This window comes from Barbus barbus (genome assembly GCF_936440315.1).
Source record: "Barbus barbus genome assembly, chromosome: 25".
Taxonomy (NCBI): Eukaryota; Metazoa; Chordata; class Actinopteri; order Cypriniformes; family Cyprinidae; genus Barbus; species Barbus barbus.
Window position 1 is genome coordinate 2412656 of NC_136753.1, and position 14556 is coordinate 2427211.

Sequence of the window (14556 nt, forward strand, 5' to 3'; positions counted from 1 at the left end):
AAATCTTTTATTTAAATCCCTGAAAATGCAGATCCTGTTGTAAATAATGTTGTATTTTTGAAAACCGTTGTTCTGTTATGACTAATAACAGTCGTCCTCCGCCATTATTCTTTCATTTGACATGCTGTCGGGGGTAAATAAAAATAGGTGTTGAACTTTAAGTGCTAAATTCTGTTACAGTTTGATTTTGGGCTTTAAAGCTGATATTTAATTTTAAGTCGATTCTGAAATCTGCATCTGGCCGCTTTTTTTCACACTCCTTTGGGTGCATGTGGAGTTTATAAATAATAAAGTACAAGTGGGAAGTTTGTGAGTATTTTAAGAGCTGTGGAAGGGAAGCTTCAGGTCTGTCTCATTAACGTGAAGGGTCTTTAACAAGCCTCTTAGGGTCCTAATATGACTTGATCCCAAACTGCAGAGAGATAATTGTCAGGTGGAGACAGTGCAAGTAGTAGCAGCTCCGGCCTGGAGCCACAGGGTTCCTCTTCCCCACTTTCCCGACCACTAATGAACTGACAGTCCACCCAAATACCTGCCAGAGCTGCTCCTGAAGATCTCCTAATGCACCTGCTATTAAAAGGAACATTACAGGATGCTGTCCACCATTACTGCTCATGCACTTCATCAGAATCTAAATAAAGGGCTTTGTGGCTCCTGGAATGGTCTCCTTGTGGGTTCATTGATGCAGGATGACAGTAATATCAGTTCCTGTGAGGTCGCAGCAGCTCCTCCAGGGTTTTGAAAGGCAGCCAGTTGGCAGGACTTCAGTGAGATGTTCAATATTATCAGCCTGACCAGTGCAGTGTGGGTATGAAACGGGTCTGAGTTTCCCACAAGCCTTCACATGTCCTGGTATGACTCAAAACATTCCCTACGAAGTACATTAATTAGTGTTATATACTGTTATTAATATTCTTAATGAGCTTTTATTATTATTATTATTATAAGTTTTCATTTTACTTTTACATACATTTTATGTGCTTTTTGTTATTTTACCAGGAAAAAAAAGTCAAATATTGATTATTATTTTTTTAACTGGTTAATTGAAATGAACCTAACAAACATTTGCTCACATGAATTGTGCCTCTTCAAAGAGTGTAGTTTCATTAAGTGCTGCTAATGGCAGAGAAGTTGCAGACTCATATAGCTACTCTTCACTCCCCAGCACTGCTCATCTGTTGATCATTGAGGTGGTGTTCATGATTTGTCTGTTGGTCTGTCATTCATCATTTCTGTCTGTGGGTGCCTCAGGTACAATGTCGGACCTTGTTCAGAATCTCTTCCCAACCTCTCAGTTTCAAGGTATAAGAGCCTCCACCTGCTTCACTGTTGTGCTGTGTGTCCTGTGGTACTGCATGGTCATGTGATCACAGCTTAAAGAGACAGTTCACCCACAAATGAAAGGTCTGTCATCATTTACTCACCCAAACTCACCTTTGTTCTTCTGTGGAACACAAAAAAGCGTGTTAACGTGATCTCTGAGGTGCGCTTTCCAAATAATGAAATTGAAAGGGCTCCAAAAATGATAAAAAGCATCACAGGAAGGAAGTCGACCTGCGCACTATATTCCAAGTCTTTTGAAGTCATTTGATAACTTTTGTTTTGTAAGGATATGTAATCTGATATTTGCAGAATGTTAAATTGTATTGCTTTTTTTAATTACAAAGTGTTCTGCATCACAGGTGAATGCAAATGAGATGTGAGAGAAAATGACTTTACATTTAAATGTATGTTTTTTGATTGGGTGAACTGTTTCTTTATGCTATAGCTGCCCAAATACCAACCTAATATTGAGCTTCTGACACTCATTTTTGCAGTCAGTCAGAGTGAAGCTTACTGAGAAAAGGAGCATTGTGCAAATGATCATCATAGAGCACAACTGACATCTTGCGGTATAATTTGCAGTATGTACCATTAAGTTTATGAAGTACCAATCCATATTAAAGTTGGAGAAAATAGGGCTTGTAAGTTCATCTGTGTGATTTGGACCTCATTGGTCACTTTTCGTTGTTTTCAAATACTAATACGAATGTGTTCAGGGGTTGAAATCAGTGGGGGAAAAATGTTATTAAGCCGCTAGCTTGAGTGATTTAATTTCTTTGGCAGTTTTGTTGTAGAGATGGGCTTTTCCTGAAGCAGATCCTGCTCACACCTGCATGAGATGAGCTGCATGTGTGTTACACGCATCTTCTGCTTTCATTTGGTGTTTAATGTTAAACAAATCTAATAATACAGGATGGTGACTGTGGTACTCCTGCCTTTCAAATTATAATGAATATTACTCAGTATTACTGTACATTTTGGAAATGGTATGCTATATTAAAATCCTGTGTCTTGTAGTGGGACTTTAAAGCGCGTCTCATTCATACATATTTATTTGGAGAGAATCAATAAATCCTTTACTTGTTTTTGAAGGGAAGTTTCAAGTTGAGTAAAAATGTAATGTTGATTACCACAGAAAATAAATTCAGTTTATTATTATTAACCTTTCTTTCTTTCTTTTTTTAATGATGTCACATTATAGATTTACATATATGCATTTAGCAGACGCTTTTATCCAAAGCAACTTAACAAGAGGAACAAAAGCAAAAAATGCAGTTAATAGATCATCTTAAATATTTATTGTATGAAAAGCGTATCTTTGCATAATAATATTGTAACACCATACAACTTTTACATTATTGCATGCAACTTAGAGAAGAAAATAACACTTAAGCAGCATTAGTTAACCTCATTGGTTAACATTAACTAAGATTGCTGAAAGCTTTAGAAGTATTCTTTATTGTTAGTTCATGTTAAATCAATATTTACTAATACATTATTAAAATCTAAATTTGTTTCTGTTGATATCATTTAAAGGACCCGAGCTAACATGAACTAATGTTAACAAATATTAATAAATACTGTAACAAATGTATTGTTGAAGTTTTGTTAATGCATTAACATTAACTAATAACAGCTTATTTTAGTGTGTATTTTTTTTTACATCATTTATTAATCTAGTTACTTATGATTCATGCTAGTACATAATGCAATTGCTAATGGACCTTTTTCACATTTCCGGGTTTCTCCGCAACGGAAGTCGTCATAGTTGGTTTAACGTGAAGATCAGTGAATGGCAGAGTACCACAAATATATTTTTGAATTCCCATTTGCTCAAATAGCAAAAGAAAAACTCCACTATAGTGTTTTCATGAAGTGTGGAAACGCTCTAGAAAAGTGGGGTTTTGGACAATATTGGCATGAATCCTTTTTAATTTGTGATCATTTTGCACTGAAAAGGCACAACACAAACTACAAAAACATATTTTATTACATAAACTGTTTAGTCATAGAAAAAACCAAAATTTTGTATTCATCAAAATATCCACCATTAGCAGCTATTACAGCTCTGCATAATCTGGGCATCCGAGCTGTCAGTTTATTCAAACATTGACTTTGAATTGGCAATCAATTGTTGAACCTATTAAGCTGTGCTGACCCAAAAATCTTTTAAAAACATGGGCCAAGTTTAATGAGGGCAGTGTATATAACTTTTAACGACAAAACAAATCAGTAGCATGTAGAAATGAACATAGAAACTATTTATTAATAAATTTAGGTTATTTGCTGTATTAAGTAATTCAGACACTTCACAGAAATCTAAGGTGACTCTCAAAAAAAGAGTATTTTCCTGTAAGATTGCATGCATTGTCTTAAGTATGTTCTCTTTTTTGAACATTTCTCATTGCAACGGACAGTCATTTTTCTTTGTTAAAATGATCATTTTGTGCAGTGTATAATATGGGGCCAGATTGTCTGTGTGTTCAGCCACTTCAGAGTGTAAAATCATCTCAGTCACACTCTCAGCCGCTGACCGCCGTCATTATAAATCAGAAAGTGTCTTCCGTGATCACTCTGTTTGTTTGACTGAAGCCCCAGAGTCCAGCAGAGGCTGGAGGGCCCTTCTCTCTGTCCTCATGCAGTCTCTCTGGAGCGCAGGGGTCGTGCGGGTCACGCCACGCCACATCACACCTCATCAAGTGCTTTCAAAAGATCACTGCAAATGGAGTTCTTGGATGAGAGGCCATGATGCTGAGAAGCCACTCATTGATTGGCACCGTTCTGAAAGCAACACGTCCTTGCGCTGCATTATGAATGGCAATCTGACGTATTTCAAAAACGCTATGATGCACGAAATTGAGCTTACTTGGATAGAAGCGTTTAAGATCATGTACTTATTGAGCACACACTTTCTTGCATGCATCCATATTAATGCAAAATGCATGCACACTTTAGCCTGTGAGAGCACAGATGCACATTTATCTCAGGTGATTGTGCATTAGTATCTGAAATCTGGCACACACACACACACACTCTTATACATCGATCACACGTCAAACCGCTAACGGCATACGCTAATACAAGCAGCTGGATAAATCCCCGCTCGCGCTCCACTGTTTGCTGCTAATGCCTTTTAATGCGACCGCCGCTTTGTTTGCGAGGCTTTTTTATAGCCACAACCACTGGAGCGAAGGCGCCATCGATCTCTGAGAATCTAATGATGGAAATCTCTCTCTTTCTGCGCTTATCAGAGCCGCGGCTTCCCAAGGCCTCCTGGCTTCATGCTGTAAACAGCATAAAAACCCATTTAAAGGATTTATGAGTTCGTACTCAAGTAGATGCATTGTTTTCTGAAATATCAATGTTTAGATATTTTAAGACTACATATGGCTGTTTATTCAAGTATGGGAATGTTCAGCCTTGTGGACTTTCATAAAATAAACTCTCTTAAAACACACTTTTTATGTTTGCTTTGACAGTGGGATAAAAAATCATTTTAATATTAGTCTAATTTTAGTTTTAATTTGATAACCTTTAGTTCTTTTTTAATATTTCTACTTAGCTTTTTTCAGTTTTAGTTTTAAATAATTTTAGTGATTCAACTTAAACACATTCATTCTAGTTAATTGCCAAGGCAACATTATTTTTTCAATTTTTCCCAAGTTTTTCGTCTTATATTTATTCTTATATTAATATATTTTTTTAATTTTATTTCAGTCACACTATATATATATATATATATATATATATATATATATATATATATATATATATATATATATATATAATTTTTTATTTTTTTTTGTTAATTACAACTATGCTGATTTGTTACATTTCCAGTGGCTTCTGTCATTTGTCAAAATCCCCAGCACTCAATGAAAATAGTCTGTCAGTGTCAACTGCCTTAATTTGTTTAATTTATTTGCACATTAACAATGTCCACAGATATTTTTTTATTTTTTTGCAAATCAGTCAAATTTTTCCACAGTCATGTCATTTTCACCACATCTCAAATGTTGTATTGTGTTTTATAATATTCTGAAGTCGAAATGTCATGTTTTGAATAGAATCTGACAGTATTTTCATAGCTAGCATTTTATGTGTCCTAAATAAACATTTAGTGATGTTTTTACAATTTTTGCATAAATTACAGCTTGATTAGTGACACCCAAGAAAAATTTTGGGAACAAGTTAACAAACAATGGGGGGAAAATATTTTGTGAAAGACAGCATAGTAAAAATTAAATGCATTTTTAAACAATATTTAAATTTATTTCACTTTTTCTTAACATCATAGTTTCAAAGAAATGCTTTTTTTTTTAAGATGGATTTTCATATTTTATGATTGCAAGGTTGTGTTTGTGTCAAGGATAATTGGATCTGTACATAAAATCCATTGAAAAAGAAGCAAAATAATTTATAAAGATGTTAAATACATAAAATACATAATTTATATGTATATTTTATATTCCATTAAGTTTCAAAAATGTATGATTGAAGGCTGTGTCGAGGGTAATTAGACTTGTTTACAAAAGGCGTTTGAAAAAGAAGCAAAGTAAATTAATATAAGTTAAAAAGTTTCACAACAGATTTAATGTCACCTTCAATTAAAAAAATCAACCCCTTGAGCATAGAAGTGGCTTTGTTTGAAGAGACATATGAGCATGCATCTCTTGTCTTTCAGCTCTAGCTGAATTTATTGCTTTCATGTGAGTCTGCATCATTGTTTGCATCATTCATGCAGTTCTGTCGAGCTCGTTTAGTTCGGTTCTCCATCACTCTCTCCTCTAACCCCGTTAATGCGCTGCTCTCCCCAGGTATCGCCTGCATCGCGCTGTCATTCGTGGACGCTAAAGGCTGTGCGCTGCAGGTTCCTGCTCTGGACGGCAGTGGCCTGGCTCTCAGAGGCAACGTCTCCAGCATCTCCCTCCAGCCGGACCAGTTTGAGGCCTTGACGACCGTCGTCAAAGTGGACTCTGGCAGCCAGAGCTCAGGTTGGGATGCTTTAGCAAACGCACAGTTTTTACGGAAGCGGTGTGTGAGGTGTGTGAGCTCTTGGATGCCTGTGCGCAGGTGCAGCAGTGCGTGTGCGCTTCGACGTGTGGGAGCAGGGTAACATCAGCCCGCTACAGCTGACCGACCGGCTCAGGGCGGCTCTACGCCATGCCCTCTGCGATGTGCTCATGGAGATGCGTTTGCTGCCCAGCCCGTTGTGTCTGGACACCTTCTGCCTTCCTGTAGCCGCCCAGCGGGACGAGAGCACAGGTGAGCAGCTCATGCACATGTGATGCACTGTATGAGCTACTGTTATGATATATTATATTATATCACTATATTATAGTTTTGTGTTTTAATATGTTGTCAGTTTTCCAGTGGTACAAGATGGGGTTGTTATAGTTAACTAAAACTTGAGCTGAAACTAAAATTAAAGCCATTTAAAAACATTTTCTTTACTTGAAATAAAATAAACGTTAACCGAAATAAAATAAGATGTAATCTATATTTCCTAAACTTGATGTACTAAAATATCTAAAACTAAAACTGAAATAATAAAAATTAATAAAAACTATATGCACATACTAAAAATGACAAAAACACAGAAAAATTACTAAAACGTTAACTAAAATTTAAATTAAATAGAAAATCAAAAATGTAAAATATTAATAGAAGCTATAATCTTAATAATACTTTAATAATATCTCCATAATATCTCAATAATACAAAAATAACACTGGAACAAGACAAAATACACTAATGATAAATATCATATCTGAATGAAATTTTCTCATAAAAATCTTTTCTGAAGGTGTCAACTTAAGTATTTCAAGTTTTGTAGACAATGTAAGTATTACTTTTTTTTTATAAAATTAAATTTAAATTTATTTTTAATTTTTTTTAAGAAATTAATTGTATTTAGCAAGGATGCATTAAATTGATAAAAAGTGACCGTAAAAACATTATATTACAGAGGATTTTTGTTTCAAATAAATGCTGTTCTTTTACTGAAAGAATCCTGAAAAGTCAAATGTATCATGGTTTCCACAGAAATGTGAAGCAGCACAACTGTTATCAACATTGATAATAATCAGAAATGTTTCTTGAGCAGCAAATGAACATATTAGAATAATTTCTGAAGAATCATGTGACACTGAAGACTGGAGGAATGATGCTGAAAATACAGCTTTTATCACAGGAATAAAATACATTTTACAATACATTCACATAGAAAACAGTTTTAAATTGTAACAATTCACAATTTAACTTATTTTATGTATTTTTGATCAAATAAATGCAGCCTCGGTGAGCAGAATAGACTTTAGTTTGTTTTTGATCTTGTGTGTTGTGTCTCTGTAGTTGCCTTGAGTCTCCTGCAGTCTGACAGTAAGGAGGTGAAGGAGAGCGTTCGGCGGCCTAGTGGAGCTCATGGGCTCAAGAGCAGCCCGTCTCCCATCATCCTGAGCTCTGCGCCCAGCTCCACCCCGCCCACTGGAACCAGCACCCCCGAGTCCACCACACCCACCGGCAAAACCACGCGCCGCAGCTTCTGGGAAATCCTGGTGCGTGCACTCACTCAGCATGTGCAGTCTCCATTAACAGCAAATTACTGTCATTAATTACAACTGTCAACGCCTCCAAAATTGCATTGATGGTCAGCATGATGCGGTTGATCTGGACTCAGTGAAGTGTAAACGCTGGAGAATGATTGGGCTTTATGTTCGCTGATCTGCTGCCAGTTATCTGTCTTATGGTGTGTGTGTGTGTGTTTGGTAGAGTAAACCAGAAACTTCTGAGCTTGGCAGTCCAAAGACGACAGATGACATTGTACCGGAGCGTGTCGAGGACAGTCGCGTGAACCGCCGGAGACACAAGACGGAGAGCGTCAAACAGCAGTGGAACCATGAGAAGGCCATGGCAGTCGAGCAAGAGCAGGCCCAGAGGTACAAGCACACACACACACACACACACACACACACACACACACAGCTGTGTTTCAATTTCAATTTACACAAACTTTCCATGATAAAAATGAACATGTTCAGATGGTAAGACAACAAACCCCAAAAAACAGATGACATGATAAAACTATAAAAAATATTTTCATTAACTTCATAAATAAAGATTAAATTAAATAAAGTATTCATTTTAGATTTACGTTAAACTTAAAAAAAAAAAAATTAGGAATGTTGCCTTAGCAACTAAATGAAATAAAATAAAATGCGTTTGCTTTACTAACTGAAAAAATCAATTAAAGCTAAGCAGAATTATTTAATAAAATAAAATAAAAATGCCAAAAGCACAAAATTGCTAAGAGTTAAACTAAACTTAAAATTCAAACTGAAAATCTAGAAATAAAAGCTAAATACAAAATTAGTATATAAATAATACTACAATTAAAGATTCTCTCTGGTTGCACATAACAAAAAACATAAAGGGTAATGGTGCATACCCATTCATTAAAAATAAAAAAATATTATTTATTTTTTAAATAAAATGCTCAAGAACAAGAGAATGTAGTCTTAAACATACATATTCATAAGACTATTTTGTCCTATTTCTTCTGTGCTTTCAAACTGAAACACACTTCCATTGTGCCAAATACCCAACTTCTCATTATTGTGCAAATCAGATGGTATCAGAATAATCAGATTTCCAAATGATTTTGGGCCAGTTCTTCCTGGCCGTCTCTGCAATGTCGATTTGGATGTAATTAAATTACCAGTCAGCCTTTGTGTTTGTCAGAATACAGTAGATAATGCGCTTGTGGGCGGTGAACATTTCTGATTCAGATGACAATAAGTTTACAGACGTAAATGCTGAAGTGACCTCAGCCACCCATGTAAAACAGGCCTATAGTCATGCATTGACTCTTGGGAACTGTGTCTTGATGTGTGTGTTGTAGGAGACATGCAGTCCAGCTGGAGGAAGGTGATACAGGCACTCTTCAGCCCGTCTACCAGACCACGTACCTGCCCTGGGTCACCTTCATGAACAAACTGGGTGAGTCGCCACAACCGTCTGCCTCTTTATGCTGATTTATATATCACAAATTAAATTGTACAAACAAACACCAAATTACAAGGCATTAAACAAATTAATTTGTATTTATTATATAACTATGTATGTATGTGTGTGTGTGTGTGTGTGTGTATGTATGTGTGTGTATGTCTATCTATCTATCTATCTATCTATCTATCTATCTATCTATCTATCTATCTATCTATATATGCATGTATGTGTATATATGTGTGTATATATGTGTATATATATGTGTATTATTTTGTTTTATATATATATATATATATATATATATATATATATATATATATATATATATATATATATATATATATATATATATATATATATATATATATATATATATATATATATATATATAACATTTTGCAAAATATTTTTTTAAACATAAATTATTTTTTAAATATTGTGCCATTACCACAATGGTTTATGCGAGAATTTGAAAAATCTGACTTTTATATATATATTATATATATATTTTTTTTTTTATTAAATATAAAGTGTCATTACATTAAGTGATTAAGTGTCAAAATAAAATACAAATATTAAATATAAATTGCACAAATAATACCAAATGACAAGGCATTAAACAAATATTTATTAGGTAATATTCCATATATAATTTTTTTGTGTCATTATCACAATGGTTAGTATGTGAGTATTAGATTTTTTTTATACGACTTTTATATATATTATATAAATATTATAAATATTTTTAAAGTATTAAGTGTCATTACTTCAAAATTTAGAGCTTGAGAATTTTAATGTCTTTAATTTCCATTAAAGTTAATTTACACAATCAATTAAAAACTCATTTGGAAAAACTAATAGCAATATTGGGAACATTGATTCTTGAAGAACAAAAAATTACTCATGAATGTATAAATAGCAATTCATTTGTTTAATACCAAGTCATTTGGTATTTATGTGCACAATTTGTAATTACATTTTTTATGAAAAGTAGAATTTCCCTAATTTTAACATTTACTCTAAATGCACTATAGAGGGGACATTCAACAAGCCCAAAATGAAAAAGGCTTGTTTCACCTCTTAAAACTTAGGAAGAAATTTGATTAGACAGACAGAAAAGTGCCCTAATGAAATATCCAGGGAATTATTTTCTCTTGCAGGTTGTCCATCCATCCAGCACTGTTCAGCTGAAGCCTCGCATCATTTCCTCCTGCCCTCCATCCTCACAGAGACTGTCAATCTGGTCAGCTCATTGGCCAGTGACACGGCAGTCAAAGTGTTCGAAAGAACCAGGTGCGTCCCAGTATCATCAGAGCGGTCCAGACGTGTCTGTCACTGCAGATTGTGTTTGAACAGGCGTGATCAGTGGCTTCTGTATGTGCAGACGGTGCTTAGCTGTTCAACGCACCATCGGATGTTTCTGTTAGTTCAGTGTATTCTTAAACCGATGAGCTGTTTCCTGTGTGTCTACAGCTGTCCTCAGGGAGACATCTATGTCCCCCTGTCAATCATCCAGCACATCAGCCAACCGCCTACCACCACCAGGAGCTTCATTCTCATTGGTCGCAACTTCAGCCAATGGCACTGCAGTACAGAACAAGGTACCTCCTATGTCCACTCATTAATTATCACGTCGTCTTTTATTACACACAATTATTGAATGATTCAACTTGTATCAGTGCTTTCCAAGGAGCACAATGTAATTTGATCTATATTTTCATAAACAGGCTGATTATAACCATTAAGTTATCATTTTTTAATTTTTAGAACCTCATCAATAAAGAAATGCCAGTACATCCAATAATACATGACTGATCATGTGATGTAATGCATTATACTCTCTAATAAGGGATATCAATTATGTAATTTAACTGTGGTTATTGTTGACAACATATAAATGATTACAAGTTTAAATATAAGGCAGTGTCAATGTATTATAATAACATTCAGCTGAATCTCATAAATGCTCATACAATCAGGTCATATTTCTCTCCAATTTCAAAAGGAAAAATAATTAAGAAATATTCTCTATAAAAAAGAAACCAATATTATCATATGGGACAGATAAATGCAGCAATAAGTAAATAAATAATGTACTCTACAAATGTATATAATTGTATTAACTGAAATTAATTAATAAATTTGAAATGTAAAAATAAATAGTGCTGTCAAACTATTAATCACATCCAAAATATAAGTTTTTGTTTACGTAATATGTATGTGTGCTGTGTATATTTATTATGTATATATAAATACACACACATACAGTATATATTTCAAAAATGTTTACATTTATATATTTATTTTCTTACATTTTATATTATATATAAATATATTTAATATATAAATATAACATATTTTTCTTAAATATACATTTATTTTTATATTTATATTTATACGGTACACACACGTATATTATGTAAACAAAAACTTTTATTTTGGATGCGATTAATCGTTTGACAGCACTAAAAATTAATTTTATAATCTCATTTAGTCCTGAAATTATATAAATATTTTTACCGCATTGATTTTCAGTACAAATTTACTTTACAACTGTGCTGTGCTTTATAATTCAATAATATTTAATTTTTTTTCACATTATTGAGAATTACTGAGTTAATAAGAATGCTGAGTACAATGGGAAAATGGAAAAAAACACACAAAAAAACTTTTGTTTTTGTGGTAAAATATGACCGAGACATTTGTCTGTGACATTCAGGCTTCATGATACTGAAACTTTTAAGATTGCCTGAAGTTTAACTGGCTCCAATGTAAGGTCGTTACTGAATTCTGTGGTCAACACTTCATCTGGCTTCTAACTGTTCTCTGTGTGAAAGCATTAAACCCTCAACCAGAGCTGAACTTTCTGACATTATCAGCTTCAGTTGTTCTTTATAGGCTAACCGCTTTCTCACCATGAGCTCAGATGCATCACATTCCCTTCTGCTCGAGTCTCTCACTACATCGCTGCGCTTTGTGTTTTTATCTTCTGCTGATCTTGCTAATAAATGTTTTATTCTTTCTTTCTTTGTTTTTAGTATTGCTGAGTATGCACATCTATTTTACCTTAGGAGTATTTACTGAATGATTAGTATGTCTTGCTATTGTTACCACAGATTCATAGATTCTTTTGCTTATGTTTTATGTTCTTACTAAAAAGCTGTTTGTGTGTGTGTGTGTGTGTGTGTGTGTGTGAGAATGCAGCATTAACATAGTTGTCTCGTTTTGCAAAGCTGTGTGCTCATCTCTGTTTGCCCACAGAAGACAGTTCAGATGAAGAGAACAGTCCTGTACTAAATAGGTGCACACGTAAGTTTGGCCCCTTCTGGGGCCCCTAGTGGCCCTCACTGTTGCAGCAGCAGCAGGGGCCCTTCCTCCAGATCACTCCATTACATTACAGACACACTCCAAGAGGGATGATATATTTGAGTGATTCTTCAGTTAGGACTTTTCTTTCTTTTCTAATTTTTTTTAATTTAAAAGGCAAAATACTTTTTGGGCTTGTCCCAACCCATTCTTTTAAACAGTCACACTATAATAATATATAAAAACTGATCCGAGAAATGGTACCTTTTACTTTTACCTAAGGCCATAAAGAATAACTAATTAATTTGTCCATTTATTCATTATTCTTACATGCATTCATTCTTTCATTTATGAATTAAAGGGGTCCTATTATGCTCTTTGACAAGGTCTTGATTTTGTTTTGGGGGTGTACTAGAACATGCTCTCATGCTTGGTGGTTCGGAAATCGCATTATTTTTCACATAATTTACATTATTACAATACATCTCTCCCCAGCCTGGCACAAATGGCTCGATTAGCTCCGGGTTTGATGAAGGCCCGCCTTCCGAAAAATGAAATGTGTTGTGATTGGTTAGCTGTCCCAGTGCGTTGTGATTGGCGAACAGCTTAGGCGGTGTTTCAGTATTGCCCCGCCCCTTGCCAAAGCAGCAAGTTCAGTCTGCTCCAGTATAGTTAAGGATGGCGTCAATATTACCATATCAATTTGAGCCAGATTCAGACCCTGAGAATATTGAACAAGAGGATCGCGCAGAACTTCTGCACGCACAGATATTGCAAGACATATTAAAGTGGTAACGTTATTGTTTTTTTTGTTGTTGTTGGCTAAATCACGTTTTAGATACGATGTCAACAACCACTTAAAAATAACTGCATTTACTATGTACAGATAAGTGCAATGCTAATATGTATTATGTTTATTATTCTTTAATTCTAACATTATAGCATGAATTGCAGTGAAACTGTTATACAGTTGAATTTATTTGTACCATAGTCTCATAATTGAAATGTAAATTCTGCAGATTACATCAGTGTCCAGTATTGTACTGTCAGCATTTTATAAGTGTGGACTGCTCCGTCTTTCAGCAGAAGCTTTTTGGTGAAACCAGCACTGTACTCCCTCATGTTGTGGAAGCTGTCCTTAGAAAAATGCGCAGCGCACGGTACCAAATTGGGATTATAATGCTCAGGAACAGAGTTAAAAATAATTTGTCCGAACGAGCCGTTTGTTGTAGTTCCTGAAAAGGGATTTAAAAATGAAATATCTCCTTTTGGAGTGGACTTTGAGATTTGTAACTTTTGTAGATCTTTTTTTATGCACAAACATACACTCTACACTGACTAAACTTCAAAAAGTGAAAAAGCATAATAAGACCCCTTTAAAAAAAAATTTTTTTTTTATTTTTAACCTAGACCATAAAAATCGATTTTTAAAATGATTTTATGTGTGCGTATGCATTTTATTTATTTACTTATTTCAAATATTAAATTTGACCACAGAAAATGCACCTTTTACTTTTACCCTAGACCAAAAAAACCCAACACATTTTCAGTTCTTTTGGCAGCTATTCATTATTTTTTAACAAACACAAATCATTGCACTGCTTTCATTACCATCACACTTATTGCCAAAATCCACTTTACTGTTGAACAGATGTGATACATGTTTTGAAATAAATAACACGTTTGTTTTTTCAAGCTTAAAAGTATTTAAAAGTGTCCCTAATTGAAGATTAACTCATTTATGCATGTATGAGATCATTTTAGCCCTGCATGTACTGTACTATTGAAACCTACTGATTTAATTTTTTTATAACTTCTACATTACATTCTTCACTCCTAGATGAGTATGTGGTCTGATGTTGGTATTTAAATACTAGAGTTTAATCAAGGAGAGAATATCATAAAACCCTCAGTTTGCCC

General features: G+C 34.4%; 1 protein-coding gene across 4 annotated transcripts in view; it reads left to right on the top strand.

Annotated features, from left to right (window-relative positions):
- The window catches only part of LOC306845221 (KICSTOR complex protein SZT2-like), an 85553-nt gene that overhangs the window by 43132 nt on the left and 27865 nt on the right, over positions 1-14556 (top strand). For 3 of the 4 annotated variants that reach the window (XM_079377887.1, XM_079377890.1, XM_079377888.1), the window contains exons 51-58: positions 6141-6317; positions 6397-6588; positions 7678-7880; positions 8095-8261; positions 9224-9321; positions 10491-10623; positions 10804-10931; positions 12592-12639. In XM_079377887.1, coding sequence (XP_079234013.1) covers positions 6141-6317; positions 6397-6588; positions 7678-7880; positions 8095-8261; positions 9224-9321; positions 10491-10623; positions 10804-10931; positions 12592-12639 — 1146 coding nt within the window. The remainder of the gene's footprint in view (positions 1-6140; positions 6318-6396; positions 6589-7677; positions 7881-8094; positions 8262-9223; positions 9322-10490; positions 10624-10803; positions 10932-12591; positions 12640-14556) is intronic. The other variant, XM_079377889.1, reaches the window with a different exon arrangement.